Source organism: Sinocyclocheilus rhinocerous, unplaced genomic scaffold (genome assembly GCF_001515625.1).
Source record: "Sinocyclocheilus rhinocerous isolate Xijiao unplaced genomic scaffold, SAMN03320098_v1.1 scaffold576, whole genome shotgun sequence".
In the NCBI taxonomy this organism is placed as follows: domain Eukaryota; kingdom Metazoa; phylum Chordata; class Actinopteri; order Cypriniformes; family Cyprinidae; genus Sinocyclocheilus; species Sinocyclocheilus rhinocerous.
In genome coordinates this window covers 3254661-3273284 of record NW_015662167.1, presented here as the reverse complement: position 1 = coordinate 3273284, position 18624 = coordinate 3254661, and the positions used below count along the sequence as shown (strand labels likewise).

The window sequence follows — 18624 nt, the reverse complement described above, 5'->3', positions numbered from 1 at the left end:
CAGAAAGCGGCTCAGAAGAGAGGGGCGGGGTGAGCAGAGCTCATTTGCATTTAAAGCGGAATGCAATAAAACAGCGTACTGTAGACAGAGCTGTTTTTGACAGGGTAAAAACGGTGTTGTTTTACACCACCATTGAGAAATTTTCACCAAACTATGTTACAAAATTTTTATTAAGACCCTAAAGAATCATATCAACTTGTGGAAAATGGGCATCCGATGACCCTTTAAAAAAAAACTAATAAATGCTGTAAAAAAAATTTGGTATATGATATCTCATATTTACATTATCACGTTAACAACATTGATATATAGTTAACAACAAAATTATCATGGGGAAAAAAACCTTGTTAAACATTTCTATACAGGTTTAGTTGTCTGAAAAAGGGTCTCTGCAAAGCCCTTCATTTAAACACGGAGGGCTGAAAGACTATGATGGGACAACTGTTTGTTTTGTTTTATGAGCCCCTGGGATTTCAAGCTGACCATAAGCATAACAGTACCCCACGTTTGCTGTTAGCCAATTAGAGCTATCATTAAAAGCAGATGCGCCATGGGAAATAATAGGAGCCACAGTGGTGTCAGTGCATTGTGATGATTTCTTTGCTGAAGCCTTGTCTATGTGGAAGGTAGTCAGGACCAGGAATCCAAAAGAGTCCTTTACTCCTTTCCTCAACCTCTATATCATCAGACCAGTCTGGTAGTGAAAATTTGGTATTGAGATTACATCAAACCCCAGGCTTAATCTTCTGCCTATGAATGTGCCATCACTTCACTGTCTCCAAGCTGGGAATTATTCATAGCATTATTATTTACGTTTTGTCCTCCTCAAGTGTCGTCTGATGTAGCATTTTAGAATCAACAGCTTTGAGGGATTTCCCGTTTATAATGTCTAAAATTTGGATACCATAAATGATACCTTCATGCAGAAAGACACATATTTCACCCGAAGGGAAACTGTGCTGTATCGTTGCAGAGCCATAAATAAACTGTTGTGGATCTGGATCGCACAGCCACATTCCTGAGGAACGTATGAGTAATGTTTACCACTGTAAAACCTGCTCGCTCTCTTTCATCAGACCCAAGTTCATGAGAACTTCTCAACAGGTGGAGGGTCTGCACTTAATCAGGTTTGCCAAAGCAAGCACTTTGTCTTTCATCGACAATGCTATGTAGCTTAAATTACTTTCTCCAAGAAAAGTCCCCCAGTGCCGTTGCATTTGTTTGTGTTCATTTGATGCTCATGGGTATGCATCATATTTTTGTCTTGCTTTCCAGGTACATTTTTAAACTACTGAAAAAAAAAAACCTCAGTGGAGGAAGACAAAAACATGTTCATATTAAAGACATATTCCCTGAAAACAACTCTTAATATCAGTATTAATATGCAGTGCTGCTTCTCAAATGAATTTATTATGTTTTAAGATCTTTGGTGGATTATTTGAAAGGAAAACAAGTCATGTTTTTGCAGTGTATATTCAATATGTTTGCTATGGTTACAAATGTATTCCTATAGTTCACACTTCTAACTCCGTATTCTATAGATTGTGTGGTCAGATTACAATTTGGGAAAAATGAGGAATTGTTTGAAGAGTTAGAGCCCCTAACCATGAACATGCTTCCTATTATGTCTTACTGAGTATTCTGCTACCATTTCAAATGAACACGTTCTGCGAACAAGACCCTGTGTGTCTCCAGAGGGTCCCCGTCTCATGCAGCTCTAAACAAAATCAGATCTGCCTTTATAAAGGGCATTTCTGCTAAAGGAACCTGGCTTGCTTCTTTTACTTACAGCGCCTCCCTGGGAGGAAATTTAATATTGTTAGTAAAAGGATCTCAATTCTCTGACAAGAAGCCAATGCCATCACAAGCATAAATAAATTGGTATGCTGTCAATATTTTGACAGACGTTACATCGAAGAATCGTTACCTGTTGAAAGCGCTGATGAAGACTTAATTGAAACATGCATAATTACGAGCTCGTTTGTAGCGAGGTATCTGCATAAAGTGTTAGTGGGTTTGTGAAAGTAGCTGCGAGACAGATCTTTCATCTGCAGATCTTATGACCTCCTGCAACCCAGAACGTAAACGGATACTGCGGCATCCCGGTGAAAACATCTTTCACAAATCAATTCATTACACCCAACTCTCAGCAGTTTAAAAAGCCCCTCTTTCTTGCACCAACCCATCCCCCGACCACTGACCACAGTCCTGACATTGTCTCACGCAGCGGTATCAGCTTTCCCCTGCCAGAGAGATAAATGGCTGGATGAATTGAAGGCAGACCTCGATCAAAAAGCGCTTATGTATAATATAGACAAACCACCATCAATAACCTTGTTTCATCTTAAATGATTTTATATTGTTTTCTTTTAACTTTTTTCTTCTAAATATAGCCTTGGGTCTCATAACTCTTGAAAGTCTTTATAAAGTGATTCAATATTATGAACTGTATCCTACCTAGGGTTGGGCAAAATGCAGAAGTGAAGAATTGGCTCCCTTGCAATTAATGAGTGTGAACTGGAATTGTGAAATGGCCACATATATATATATCCATCTATGTATATCTATATTTATGTAGTTCAATAACATTTTACAACAAGGCTGAACTTTGCTTGCAATACTTTTGTAGAATTTATTTATCCTGGTTAATGATAAATTTTATATGCACTAATACGGCTTAACATTTCAAGAGGCATAATGCATTATACATTAATGTATAATATTTAGGATATGCATAAATATATACATTTAATATAAATAAAATAAATAATTATATATAACAAATACATTTAGAAGTACATTTTATTATATCCATTTTACATAGTGTGCAAAAATCTTAGGCCACTAGTATTTTCACGAACTAAAAAAAAATATCAATTTCAGAAAAATCGCTCCTCAATATAACATCTCATCCATTCTGCTTTTTACTTCCTGCCCTCCATCTGAATTTCAAATGTCAAGAGAATCGCGTGATTGCAAACAAGCTATTGTGATAATCCAGTGATATTTTTGCTTGCACAAGGAGTCTGACAACAGCCAGTCTGTCTGGAATGACATGAAGAAACAGAACAAACTGAGACAGACTAAATCCAGAAGAACTGTGACAACGTCTCCAAGATGCTTCAAGAGATCTACCTACAAAGCTACAGTACTGTTAAAAGTTTTAGGCACTTGTGTAAAAATGCTGAAAAATTAGGACGCTGTCAAAAATAATGTCATAAATAGATTTTCTTTATCAATTAACTTCTATTAACTAAATTAAATCAACATTTGGTGTGACCATACTTTGCATTTAAAGCAGCTTTTGTCCTAGGTACACTTGTGCACAGTTTTTCAGATGTGTGGAGCACTTGTTGTTGTCAGACTCCTTGTGCAAACAAAAATCTCACTGGATTATTACAATTAATGGAAAAATTATTGTTTGGAAATGTAAACTAATATTTCCAACTGACACACTACAGCAAAAGATAGAAATGACTGACTTTAAACCATTTTTTAACTGGTGAAAATACTAGTGGCCTAAGACTTTTGCATAGTATCTGTATATATTAATCATTTGTATATTTACAAATTAAAATTACCCTAACAAATGCTATAAAATGTTGTTCATTTGTTGATTCATGACATCTGTCTATGGATCCATCCATCCATCCAAGCGAGCTGAAGTTAAGGCGGTTGAGCTTTCAGGAAATAATTTGGTGCATTTCTGCTTAATTTCAAACATTTCCACATCCTCAAAACACATCAAGGCTAGGGATATGCCGGTATCAAATTTTCATGTTGCGATTAATTGCTAATGCTTTTATTACGGTATATGGTATTATCACGATATTGAAATTAAGTTAAAAAAAAAGTGCTGTCATAATACAGTATAACAGGTTTAATAACTTTTTTCTTATAACAAAAATAACTGAACATTTAAATGCAAAATTAAATTAAAGTGCAAAAGAACTATAAAGACCAATAGGTATCACTTTACAATAAGACCTCATTAGTTAACCTTAGTTGTTGCACTTTACTTTTGCTTTAAAAAAAGGATTTCATAGAAATTTGGATTTCATTTGGTTTAATAAAATATAGTTTAATAAAATATTCTTAAGTAAAATTGTTGATTTTTTGTGGGAAATTAATCGTTTAGATTAACCGATAAATTAGTCAATAGATTAATCGAAATAAAAATAGTCATTAGTGGCAGCCCTAAACGCTTCATCATAGTTTTCTCTAGCCCTAAGAGTGCTGATCCAAGGTCAGCACTGGTGCCTCTTAAACATTATTTGGCTCATGGGACCATAAATGGCGATACAAGATTTGAGAAATGATATTACATTAGCACTCTATCACCCAGATTTGCAATCAGGTCCTGCTGTCGTAAAATATTATGAAATATTCCTCAATGCATTAATATTCACTAAGGCTTTATGAATATGAGCTAAATGCTCAGTGATTAGGATCATTATTCTCTCTGTTAGGAGTAACAGTCTTTTAGCAAAACAGTGACAGTGTGACGTGAAAGGCTTTAACAAGCTCCTTTTTACAGATTGTTTGATTTGACTAGGAGCCTCTCCGTTAGTCGCTCACAAATACATAGTTTATAAACCCAGGTGTTAACAGAGATACCTCAAGTTCGAGCAGACCATTGGGACATTAAAATCCATAACATTCAGTAAATTACACGTATGTCAAAAACAACCAAATGTGTATAATTATATAGGTTCTTTAATTTAGAGTAGACCATTCAACGATTTATAGGCAGGTGCTCCAGAGGAAGGATTGTGACCGTACTCATTAACTTGCATTGAATGCATATCAGCAGAGCGCCACCCTGCTAGTGCCTGCAATGAGCGGCTATTATCACAGCTCATCCCGGTCTAGACGGGGAGCCGGTGTGGTAATTACAGCCAGGCTTACGAAGAGGCTGAGCGAGTGTGTGCGTGTCTGTCTGTGCGAGTGGGTGTAGAGGCGGGGGGAGTAAGGAGAGGAGCGCTGGGGTTTGAATAAGAAACGATCAATATGCTCACACGCTGTGAAAGGGCCAGCTTACATTGATGCTGCACAGGGATACTGTGAAAGGGGGGGAAAACAGCCGTACTACCCACATCAACATGTTTGAGTTGCCTGGGATATCACAGTGAAACCACAACATCAACAGCAGGCCATTTCTAGAGCTTCAGCACTCCAGCTTGGTAGGAAATACTTTTATATTGTATACAATATACTTTGATATTGCAATAATTTCACACTCAATCTTCAAATTAATGTAGAAACAACAAAGACAGTATAATTTTAATATTTGTTTAATGGCATCTTTTTTTATGACTGAAGGCAAGTATCACTGATGCCAATACTACAGTACTTGATATCTCTAGAAAATTGTTATTTTTTCCTAATATTTAACCACTGACTATAGCCATATAACATTACAGTATAAAAAGTAGCAACTTCTAATTTAAATAAACTTAAAACAATCTTCACATAAACCCATTATAATAAATGTAATATTTACCTGTGCCCTTCAGCAAGTAGGAAATGTACAGAAATTGAATTGAAAGTTATCAAACACTATGAATCCTTAAAGCTACAAAAGTTATTGATTTCCTCATTTATTTTTTGTTCTTTGATTAACAGACATCACAGCAGCTGGGTTATTAGTGTATTCGGCTGCTATTACTTTAAGAGCTGCCGCAGCTGAGTGTGATGCGGATCTGACACGCACGCTCGTAGTTTCATTCACGCTTTAATATGAAATGATACAGGCAACAGCGTGCCGCCATATTTGTGCATGCAATTGAAGAGCATGCACTACGAGCACAGTATAACGGCTGACAGGTCAGGAAAATTAAATTTTACTGACATATGGCCTGACAAAAATCTCAACTGACCACAGTTCACTGATCTCTGATGTTCTGCTGAAGTTTCCTCATCACCTGTACCGTTTCCGCGCTCGTTTGACTAGTGCCTGGCGCTGAGGCGAAGAGGAGTGCGTGTCTAAAAAGTTTCCAGTTTGATGTGGTCGTAAAGACATTCTGCGTATAAATAAACGCAATTCTTGTCAAGAAAAAAGAGACAGAAGCAGCAGTTGTTAGTGGAGTGGCCAACCCTAGCTCTTCCCCTGCGTTAATTGTGTTAAATATTTTTAACGCCGTTAAACTGAAAAAAAAAAATCTCCTGAGTTAACGCACTAATTTTGACAGCACTAGTATTTTTTTACTAAAATACTAACTAAAAATATGAGAATATGGGAATATGAGCACTGAAAATAAGACAGATATCCAAAAAGACACAGAGAAGCAAACAAAGACTTTTCCGCTTCTCAGTACTCAGGGTCAGGAGCAGCTTTGACCTAAAAATGAAAAGAGTTTTGTGCAACACGACAAGACCACTACACATTAGCATAAGAGCGTGCTTACCTCTGCAAACAGTTCCATTCTCCACTGCCTCGTGACCCGCTTTACACATACAGCGGCCAATAGGGACCATCCACTCTCCATCTCCATTACAGTACAGTTTAATGGGAACGTCGACCTCCTCTGCATTAGGGATGCACTCTCCCCTCGCCGACACCAGTGAGGTGCTCTCTGCTCCCGAATGCGTCTCCTGAAATGCTGCTCCGTTCCGAATAGTGCGAGGGCACTTCCGGTAGAACACCCGTACAGCGATTAACGACATGCACCCTCCGTAGTCCTGGAAGGCTAGATAGAAACCGTTACGGGAGACGGGGCCAAAACTGCGAACCTCTGTGTTAATCTTCATCACACGTCCGCCCAGGTCTACTTGCGAGAAACTCTCGTCTGCCGCAATGGTATCCACCTTGATCCAAGGGTTTTCCATCCATGGAGGATGGACTTTAGTGGCCGTGTCATAGTCTGATTCATAGTAGTAGAGGTTGAAAGTTTCCTTGCAGGAACCAGGGACTCCTGGGATGCTGCTGCAGTCTCGCACTGAGAATTTCATCTCCACGTGAATGCGCTGAGCCCCTCTTCTTCGGATATACTTGGTGCGCACCCAGTTATTTTGGTTTGCATGGAAGACATTACACACCTGATAGGTACGAATGGTGTTCATGTTCTCATCGTAGCCACTCACTTCTTCCCACTATAAAGAGAGAAAACAAGAGAGCAAAGGTTTAAAGATGGTTTTTACATGCAACTTTTTACTTACTTTGGCCTTTAGAAATTAAAGATGGTTAAAACGATTTAAATTTCAAATAAAAACACAACCAAATTAATATGCAGCTTCCATTTTGGGGAAAATGCTTTATTTATTATCATGGTTAATCATTAGCCTAATTAGTCTATTTGTATAAATTCTTAAATATATAGACACATGACTAATGGTAGACAGTCTGCCGGTTGAAGAAAGTGACACATCTTAAACAAAACTTTTGGTTTAAAAACGGTCAATCCCTTCTTATACATTTAGCTAGATTGTAAAATCACCTGACAGCAGAAAAGATCATGTTATAGACACGTTTGTATCTCTGCATCAGATCTCTGGAGGGCTTTACAAGCACCTGAGCCATTTTCAGCAGCTTTCCCCATATGCACAGGCCAAATTACTGAGCACAGGAGGAATGAGGTGGGAAAGAGAGCAAAATTCTCCCGCTAGTCTGCCAACAGGCCCTGGCACTAGGCATACAGAGGGTTGTCTTTGGCTTGGGTTTTCTGTAGACCCCCATGTGACAGTGCCGAGTGATTCTGGTCTCTATTTATTTGTATCTCTCTTACTCGCTTTCTTGCGCTGTATAAAAAGTATGTACTATTAATATAGCTTACATAGAGATAAAAAAAAATTGATACACTGATGTTTACACAGTCATTTATTTTTTGCTGTGCTGCCTCTTTTGTGTCTTCAGGCAGCTTAAAAATGAAGCCAGCATTACCATAATTAAATTCTTTCCTTTGCAACGAGAAAACAAAAGAGTGTAGTTAAACAAACATGCTGATTCAAGAGTTAAACTAGAAAAAGGGCAAATAATAATAATAATAAAAAGAAGAAATGCATTAAAGGGATAGTTTACCCAAAAATTCTCACCATCATTAAATTTAAACCAGAAGAATGTTGGTAACCAAACAGTTTTAGCAACCATTGAATTCCATTGTACACACAAAGAAAAGAGAAGAGAATTTACCTTAAGTTGACCTAGTGATCATTAACGTAACAACTCAGAGTAGTGCATAAAAAAACTCCATCCCACTAAACATTACAAATGTAAGATAATCAAATTATACGGAGAGCCAGTTGATAGAGTGAAAGAAACTTCTTGTAAAATTTACAAGTATATATTGTGCACACTAAAGCATGAAGGGTACATGCACCAGGGACTTCACTGCTCGGCCTAAAGTGACTCCAGATGACTCCATTGTGGTTTTCAGCCAACTTGCCTGCGATCAAGCCACAGGCTTTCAGCGCTAAACAACTCAAACAGCAGTCACAGAAGTCTTGACCTCGTCCAACAGGGAAAGCCCTTTTCTTCACCTTAAAATATTTTTTGTACCACGTCCTTGAAGCCCAGCAAGCGTATGATCACCCCAACCCTCCCCAAATCACCCTCCCCTCGAGTGTCTTACTCTTCACTTAACAGCTGACATAATTTCCCAAATTGGTTGCTGCTTAACAAGGATTTTGACAGAGTTTTGACGGGCTGGGGGAGAAAGTCAGGCCTGTCCAAGACCTCCATTCTATCAAATGATCTTGGACTAATTAAAACAGCTTTCTTTCCTCGCAGCTTTTGTTCTTTATTCCCATGTCCCTATTATTCGGCTGAGATGAACTGAAATGATTCTGGATAGGATTGTGGTCATTAACACTTGCACTGTGTTTTGTGTATAAAATGAACTTTTCCATCACTTCAGTTCAGTCTTTTCAAGCAGCCAGATGTTTCTTGGGTCACTGGCAGCCATTGACCTTGCCACCTTTCTTAAGGATGACACATTCTTCCATGAACCAGAAAGAGGGGTGAGAATGAAGTGTAGCTGAACAAGAGAAGACAAGGTGCAGCATCTTCTTGTTTGTGGTCTGTCACTTTGACTAATCCAATTAAAAAGAATTAATAAATAAGCAATGTTCCTAATGAGAAACTGAGTAAGCGAGTGTACTGTGTGATGGGAGGAGGCAAGGAAAGGAGTGGGTTAAAGACGCTCCAAACAAACGGTCTTTAAACAGAAGGCCTCCCTTTGTGCTGTCTCGGCTTCTCTGTCATTCTTTAATCAGAAGCAAAGAGGAGAACCAAATGAGACATAATAAGAGCCAAGCGATCAAGCGCTGAGTGTGAAATTAAAAGAAACATCTTCATTTTTATATAGGTTTTCGCCTGGATTTTCAGTGGGAGTGTGGCTCAAGGGTGACCATGTGTTTTAAGATGTAAAAGAGGGATTCAGCTCAGACAATATTTTGTTATATGGCAGGTCAGCATTTCAATGTCTTTTTTTAAACTCTGGATTACATTTCATCCAAAAATTTAAAAAAAAAGTTTATTACTCATCTTCAATTAGTTAAATAAATAAATGGTTGAACAAAATGTATATATTTTTTATTTTTAAAACAATAAAAATATAAAAGTAGTGATAAAAAATTTTTTTCAGCACACAGTTATTCAGTAATTAAAATCAATCATTTTATTTATTAAATGGGAACAGACTTCAGTATTTTTAGAGGCGAAATATAAATGAGACAATTTAAAAGTGCTTATGGATTTAGGGACATGTGCTTACTGAAGCACCATTGGTACGCTTCATTCTGAAACTTTAGATAATGTATACTGCTCTAACAAATGTGTAAAGGCATGTATCAAAAAGCGTGTTAAGACCCAAAAGAAAAGGTTGGCTGCCCTCTTTGGAAGCCTATGTTATGAGGTCAGAGCCTTCAGCAGTGGTGCACCACTGGTTCGTGTCCCTATTAATTGGAACTCAGATACAAAAATCACCAACAAAATTATGGTGCCATTAAGTCTAAGGGTTCGAGCTATGCTTTGAGGGTCACAAGCAAATAAGGAGAACCACAGAGACTGCTAGTGCAGAACCCTGAACCTCGGTCCACTGGATGAGAACACAACCTGGGACTTGTGTGCCCCACATGGTCCTGATCTGCAGTCTTTCAATAATGACAAGACAGACTAAATGGAGACGGTGTTTTTCTATTACTCTTCTGTCCTGTGATAGTTCAACTAGCAGGCTGTGGAAAATTAAGCCAAACATCATTATTATTATAGTTCATAGTTCAAGTCTGAACAATCCCTGGTTCAAAATAGCATATCATACAACCTTAAAATGTTCTATGAATTTCATTAATTTTAATGCCACTTCATTACACTGAAATTTGAAGTTCAGTTCTTTATTATATTCTCAATTCAATTCAATCTCAATTAAATTCTAAATGGTGCACAACCCTGCTAAATAATAAAGTGTTGGCACTAGGGGTGTGCGATATATATCGTCTGCGATAATATCATTGGATTTCAGTACTTATCAGTATGAACTGACCACCACACAGAATATGAAGAATATTAAAAACATTAGGAGTCAGCTGTCCACGGCAGTCCTTAAGGTACCAGCACAATAACACACTCAGCAAAATATCGTCTAATTATCGTTATCGATAAAATCCCAGAAAATATCGAGATATAATTTTTTGTCAATATCGCACACCCCTAGTTGGCACATAAATCATCTCAAACTAATTGTGGTCTACCCGGGGAAAAAAAAAATTCGGAACACAAAACATCCTGGTAAGAACCTACAACATAGGTATTTATCAAGATAAAAACAGTTCAAGTTTTGGAGACACTTGCGTTCTTGCCCCTCCGTCTTGCTGTTTTTGAATGTAAGGCTGTGTCCTCCCTGAACGTTATTTAAGGAATCCTCAATGATGATGATAACACTTTGGCAAACAGAATGTTTTAGCTATATGACTAATCTCATGTAAACAGTGTCTTCAGCATAGCAAAGTTACTAACTTCAATAAATCATGATTTAAAAAAAAAAAAGTAAGTCACAACTGAACTGAATTAAACTTGTAAGTTGCACTGGGAAAAAGAGCCCTGTAATAAATGACACAATGTTCTTGTGGACAGAAGTTTAGAAATGATAACTCTCCGCCACCCAAGACGAAAGAAAGTTCACAACCGAGCTATGATCTATAAGTCTCCCAGACAGAGGCTCTCCCGGCTAGAGCGAAGGCGCGAACTTGTGCTGAATTATGAAAGGGGCTCGCTCCGGGGGACATAGAAGTTGGCCATGATCAAGCTTTTGTGTTATATTAATTGCGCTGCTATGACATGACTCTAAACTTTTATTTGGACTTCAGCTTCTTTTACAAATAAACTGTCAGAACGTTATGAAGTTTACATGAAGCCAGCAATTAAAGCTCTCCCAGGGCTGTCATTTGTATTCAAGCATTTATAACTAGTCGAGCGGTGCTGATGAGTCCTTCAGTGAAATATGCTGACTCCACATCTCGTGGCAAAGCACTCCTTGGACTCAAAGAAATACATCGTAAATCTGCATAAATAAATAATTCACACAGAGGTGCGAAAGGGAGCATGTATGACAGCTCCTGAGGGAAAGTTTCCCAATTTGCAGTTGTGGGAAATCTGACAGATAGAGTCGCATTGAGACATTTGTCCTGAGGGGACGTGCGGGACAAATGACATCCGGATATTTCAGCTAAAGTGCAGTGGGATTACAACCCTAAGCGAGATACTGAGCTCCCCACTATCAGAAAGATTGACAGCGGGAGAGAAAGTGATTGAGAGAGACAAAAAAAATAGAGGCGACCTGCAAACTGAGCCATCTTTGGCAGTCAGCTTCAATTACCTCTATTCACTGGTAATGCACAACATGTGAAGAAAGACAAACAAGCTTCCTATTGCTCCTTTAACTCTTGTATCTATCTATATCCATGTGGATCATGTTTACATATCTCATAGAAATCAAGGACATGACAAAAGAGTCATGCTGCCTAAGGACTGCTTATGCAATTTTGGCATGTGACCACACGAAGATTTGATACCCTGATGAGGGAAGCCTGAAAAATAATGGTAAAATGTTGGTTTGTAGATCAATCCACACTGGAACTGATTTCAGGACATTTCTTGAACCAAATGATTTTCTAAGGCTTTTCTGATTTGTGGTTTGCATCAGTTGAAACATCTAATGCAATGCCAATCAAAAAATATTCAAACTACATGATTTTATATAAGAGCACAACATTTTTATGGCAAGTTAAAGGGGTTGTTTACCCACCCTGATGAAATATCCACCCTGGGATATTTAGAAAAATGTCTCCATGTTGTTTTGGAACCCATTGACTTTTATTGTATTAGGGGGGGAGATAAAGAGGCATTCTTCATAATTTTCCAAGAAAATAATACAGGATTGAACAGGCATGAGGATGAGTAAATGACAACCATTTATAGTTTTGGGTGAACTAACCCTTTAACAGAGGGCATTTGTCAGCATGTTCCCCCCTTTACAGTATCAAAGTTCATTGCATTGTTCATTATTACTTGCAAAACAGACAGTAGCAGATTACAAGCATGCAAACACAGTCACAGATGATTAATGACAGAGGCAGTCTAGTGAGGGCCACACTATCACAGCGATTCGTTACACAAATGTACTGGCTTATTTTCATGTTCTGCATCAGTAAGCAACGAGTCTAGATACATGACCAAAACAGAGTTTGAACATGGTGACATTTACACACATTTGTAATGTTTCCTGCAACGCTGTTCTCTAACGAAGCCGGTAATGACTTAATTTGCAGCCTCGTGAGGATGTGCACACACCATAGCAGTTACAAATCAACAATATGTCATCCTAAATAAAATGTTTACGTCCTACCGGTCTTTACATAAAATGCTCCCAGTGCTGTAAAACAACTGAAAATTGTGTTTATATATCTGTTAACGTGATGAAATAACCATTTATGAAGTGCCCTTGAGGAAAATTAAAATACTTTAAGCTTTTTGTTGATTTAATAAACTGTGAGGTTAAGAGAATGAATAAGGAGGTTCACATAACGCTGCTTGAAATTGCTCTCCAACTTAACCTTTTCTCTACCACTTACTTTCTTGTTGTTTGTAAAGTAAACATGAAGAATGTGTCTGATTCTATTAAGCTGCTTAAATCAATTGCTCGATGCCTCTTTACAAGTTATACAAATGGCCAAAAATCAGACCAAATTAAAAGCGAGCAAATTCCAACTTTGATTTCAATGAGTCTTCAAATTATTAAACAATATCTGAAATAACAGAATTTGAAAAGCTGAAATGATGTGCAGGTCCAAACAAGCCTCTATGTAGTGGAGTACTAAGTACAGTCAAACATAATAACAGCAGAAAGCACATGAAGTATGCGCTCCTCACACCTGGCTGTGATAAAGGGTTGCCATAAATATTGCTTTAATGTAGGTGTTAACTTCCATAATTACACTGCTCTATACAGTATGTTCCACCTGCATGAAACATCAAGGGGTTTAGTATAAATTCAGGTCACAAATGCGAGTGAATGAAAGAATGAATGAGTGAACGCACCTCATCTGGATTTTTTCTCCTTGACAGCAACAGGGGTTTGTTTTGCAAACCTATTCATTGGCATGAAAGCCAACTGTTGATGGAGTGCTCTATATTTTGACTGACACTGATACTTTAGTTAAGCCCACAAGGCTCTGCAGGGGGGTAAGACAATAACTTAAGGCCTTTCTCTCTATAAGGTTTACAGAATCCCACCTGTTTAGTGCTGCTGTGAGGGACTGCCATTCCCCGACTAAAGTTAAAATGTGCTGTGTCTTCCTATGACTGTTCTCTATATCTCATTTCATTTAAGAAAATGTATTTGCTCTTCGTAAATATGTGGTATCAGACAGCAGAATAATTGAAAAAAAATGAATCCGAGAGAAAGTTGGACCGCTCAGCAGCATTCCTCACTGAAGAATCCATTTCCTCTGAGATGTTGAAGCCATTTTAGACATCTACAGTATGTTTCTGAATGTGTCAAAACAGGCAATATGTTTTGCATCTGAACCATGTGATATTTCAATTCACACTTTATATTAAGTCATTCCATCTAGCTATTAGCTGTGGCATTGAAATAATTCGAAGTTCGCAGTTGTTTTGTTAAACCTTTGCAGTTGTAAAGATGAAAAAGACACGGTGATGCAAAGCTTGTGTAATTCTTTTGTTATAGAGGAAAAGGAGTGGTGAATCTTATTGAATCCAGAGCCTCAGACCCGGAGACACCGGACCTCTTTGTTCTTTGATATTGATTGCTCCAATCAGCACAGGAAAAAAAAAACGCTGCATGCCCTAAGGTTCGAAGAGAAGATGGTGAGCAAAATTATATCTGAAGAACTTTGAAGTTGCTCAACCAAGCTGTCAGCTTTCGATCCTCTTTTCTTGCTCCACTTTTTTAGTCTCTCTCTCTCGCTCTCGCAGTCTTCCATTTATTTTACTGCTTCCAGACACATGGAATGGTATAATTTAAACCATCCCCCAAAACAGACAGAGAAGCATAAATAATTGAATAAAACAGGGAGTTGTTTTTTCAGAAATACACCAGCAAATTACTCAGGAATATATTTTTCTTCCCCCGATCCATTCGGAAGAACATAGATCCTGGTGTGGGGGAGAAGGCGATTAATTACTCCATGACTAGTGGGTGCTGAGCAGGCGTGAGCCTAGATGAATGAAACCTATTCTTTGAGGCACTATATGGTAAGGATTCACATCCAGGTTCTGTCACAATTGCTAGAGAAGAAGCATTAATGGATAATTTCATGCAACCTCAGAAATCTGTTAATATAAAGAGAACTTACACTTATACTGCTGTCACCTGTTGACGACACTGGATACACTGTCCAGCCAAGCTCTGCGGTGGCTGTGGTGGAGTCCATCAACATTTCTGTGGAAACAGGAGGAAACATAAAAAGGTTAAACAGGATATGTCCAGGTCATGTTTTGTACAACGTTCAGCGTCTTTGAGTTCATGCACAGATTTCAGCCAAAAAACTCTAGCAATCTATCATTTATTTGCTACTTGCTACTGTTGTCTCCAGCATTTCCAAGAGGTTCCTAAATTACAAATAAACTCAGATCGCTTTTTATCCTCAGTCTTTGCCTGAGGAAATGCTGGGGAAGTATAATAAGCTAGGAATATTTCATACATTTTTATGCATTAACATCATTCTTTATCCAGTCATTTATAGAGGCTTGCGATACCACTTAACCAACTGCTCCATAAAATACTATCAACACATTTGACCCGAATCAGCCTTAAATTTGAAATTAAAATTTCGACGGCTATAAAAGTAAGGATGAAAAATGCTGTAAAAATCAAAAAGGGAGCAGGAAATAGTGGGTTCTGCTTCCCTGCTGTGTGATTCAGTCAAGATATTTTAGAGACAACAGCCCACTATCTGGCTTCACCGCTGCAGAGGTTATATGGGGGTACAGGATGTAGGTTAGCAGTTGGACAACGATGAGATAACCACTAGAGACACTTTCAATAACGATATGGCTGCATATTGATACTGGGAAAAGCTAATCTTTCACAGACTTTCATATGCTACTGCAGGGGAATGTGCATGGATATCCACAAATATGCATATTGCATCGTTCTAGCCATGGGAGAAGCGACATTTGTGTTCAGACTGACTTCTCTTATCACTGTAGAAAATTTGGGTCACCATTTATGGGCGTACAGAATGTGAAACCACTTTAAATAGTCAGTATTTTCATGCCGAAGGGAATTTGGTTTGCTCATATTGCTTGCAAATTCGAAAGCTGGTTTAAAACATATTGTAGTTGGGTTTTCTATTATTGTGACTAAAGTATAATTCTGCTGCCTCCCAATATTTTTTAGATGGGAAAAAAAATGTAGATGGTGTGCTTGTCGCTGCCGCTAAATCCACACATTTGTATGCATAAATCTAATAATGTGAAAAAAGCAGTTATGAACTCGCCAAACAGGTGCAGCACTTCCTCTTATCAATATTCAGCATGGATATAACGGCTTTTAAATCAGTTCTCACTCACAGAGCTCCTTAAATAGCCCTCTATGCGCATCAAAAATTCATACACTCTTCTCACCTAGATAAAACATTCATATTCTACAGTTTGTAGAAATATAGGGACATGCATTTTATGGAGAGTAGATTTAAGAGGCACTGAAAAGGGAATGATTATAATCAGATGAAAGATGACCATTTGCTTCAGCAGAAATCAGCCCAATAATGATTCCTTCAGTTACTCAAGCTGCTCAATGTCAGGTCAGACCTTCAACTAACAAGATTAGCCAGCCTTCACCCACTATTTCTGTGCTATTATGACTGCTAGGTTGGGGATAAAATATAGTTACTGGAGGCCAGTTACTCTACTTCTGCTGATTAGTTGGTGTTAAAGAACATAAAGTAATTGGGGTCAAAGAGAACACATTTTGCTGTCTGGGGTCCTCAGAGGCACGGGGATGATAGTTCTCAGTTCAGATTGGCCGTCAGTCATCCCATGTGAATAATTCATGTTATCACATTGATGGCTTAATTAATTTCCTCTAGTAATTAGAGTAAGACTAAGTTGTTGAACTTTTGGAAGGAATTAGATAAAGGAGCTTGATAGAAACGGAGGAAGTTTGGGTTTTATCACGGTCTAATGCAGCTGTTCCGACTTCCTTTTACAAGCATCGGTGTACAAAACGTCTTTCAGAGGCTCAGCTTGAGGCCAACATAATTAATAGTCTTAGCTATTGGAAATACTTATTCATTTACAGAATTTTCATTAATCTTGCATTAGGCTATTTGATTATTTTAAATGTGCTTTTGAATGCTGGTTGCAATTAAGACAAGGCCTTGAAAACGACAGCGATTTCGAAGGAAAACAGTAAGCGTACCGTTTAAGGCTGTGTGGAGGAATGCAGCTTTTTGGGCATGTCTCTATACTTCAGATTTCCTGTGAGTCTGAATAACATTCCAGGAAAAACCAAAGCATTTAATGAACAAACTACACGTGGGTCCAATTTATTTTAAAAGGACATATTCCATCTCGAAGCTAAATAACATTTGATTACCACTAAGCCTAAAATGTATACACAGACTCATGAAACTTAGTCTGCATGTCCATTCATAACAACCAAAAATGGTGGTCAGTTTTCAGTTGGTACACAGAGGTACACAGAAGAAATCAAAATGCAATTATAGGTCATAAACAAAGGAATTGAAAAAAGTGGCTAAGAGGATTTCCTAACCTCATGCCATACTTGAGGGTAGGGCTGGACGATATGGCCCAAATTGATATCACAATATATTTCTTAATTTCGGTCGATACGATATAATTCCGATATCGATATGAACACTATTTATCTGAAATAGAAATCTATCGCGATACATATTGATATTGAATTATTGTCCAGCCCTACTTGAGGGCATGTGGTTCTTTATAAAGCAGCGTGAGTGCATTGATAAGCAGTGAGGTAAACATTATTTCCCTTTCATAAGCTCCTGCTTTTCGCAGTCTGGAAGAGTGATGCACTGCCTGTCCTCTACCGTGCGATGGATAACCCTCCCAACCAGAGGCCTCTGCTTGCGCAGAGCCAAGCTAGAGATTTACGACTCCCTGCAGTTATGGCCGTACTTCACTGTTACGTCTTGCTTCCAGCTCTTCATCTTCTGTGACGAGATAAACCAGAGGGGTCTGTCGGCTCCACGGGGTTCTCTTGTGGACTTTTTGAAGAGAGTAGTGGATGTGGCACCATGAGGACTGAATGCGTTTACACTCACACCATGTCTGGAGGTGACAACACATTCCAGCCCGGGCCTATGAATAAGCTTGAGTCATTGCACAGTCATATCTCAGCCATTGTAAGACCCAGGAGGACACGTGAGTTTAAGCTTTTCAACAGGATTGATATTTTGGAACCGTGCATTTCCCCAATGTGAATATGTGATGGTGGGAGGAGCTTTCTGACAGCGTAGTGAAAGATCTTCTCATATTATGATGGAGTTCAGTACCTTTTGCTCATACTAGTGATGTTTTACCAGAGTTTATGGTCCAAATTTAATGCAATAAGAAAAAAACAAAGATGTGTACCGCAGAAGAATTGCAAAACAAATGACTCTTATGAACCTTGTAAGTGAACTAAACACATACAGTGCAACTAGTATAGCCGCTTATTTTAAAAGGCACATTGTTTATTTATTTTAAAAAGGCACATAATAAGCACATTGTTTCACATTTTTTTATTATCTGTTAAAAATATATCTAAAATATATCCAAATTAATCATATACAAATCCTAGGGTTGGGTATCGTTTGCATTTTATCGATTCCGATTTCGATTCTGCTTATCGATTCCGATTCTTATTGATTCCTAGTTTTGATTCCACTAAGATAAAAAATTCAATATAAAAAAATGAAGACAAACATTTCAATGTCAAACATTTATTCTGTGTCTTTTTACAAAGCATTCTGTTGCAGCTGAATAACATGAGCAAAAATCAGCAGCCTACAGCATACTTAGTCCTACAAGAGGAACTTTTGCCTATGCTTTTAACAAAAATACCACAGCAAAAACAACTAAACTAATATACATTTCAAATATTAAAGTGTTAAAGACAAGTAAACAGTCAGTAATAAAAT

General features: G+C 38.0%; 1 protein-coding gene across 1 annotated transcript in view; it reads right to left on the bottom strand.

Moving 5' to 3' along the window:
• LOC107727812 (ephrin type-B receptor 2) overlaps positions 1-18624 on the bottom strand; it is a 143230-nt gene that overhangs the window by 68789 nt on the left and 55817 nt on the right. The window contains exons 2-3 of the mRNA XM_016537810.1: positions 14812-14897; positions 6408-7092 (exon numbers count right to left, since the gene is read on the bottom strand). Of these exons, the coding sequence (XP_016393296.1) occupies positions 6408-7092; positions 14812-14897 (771 nt within the window). The remainder of the gene's footprint in view (positions 1-6407; positions 7093-14811; positions 14898-18624) is intronic.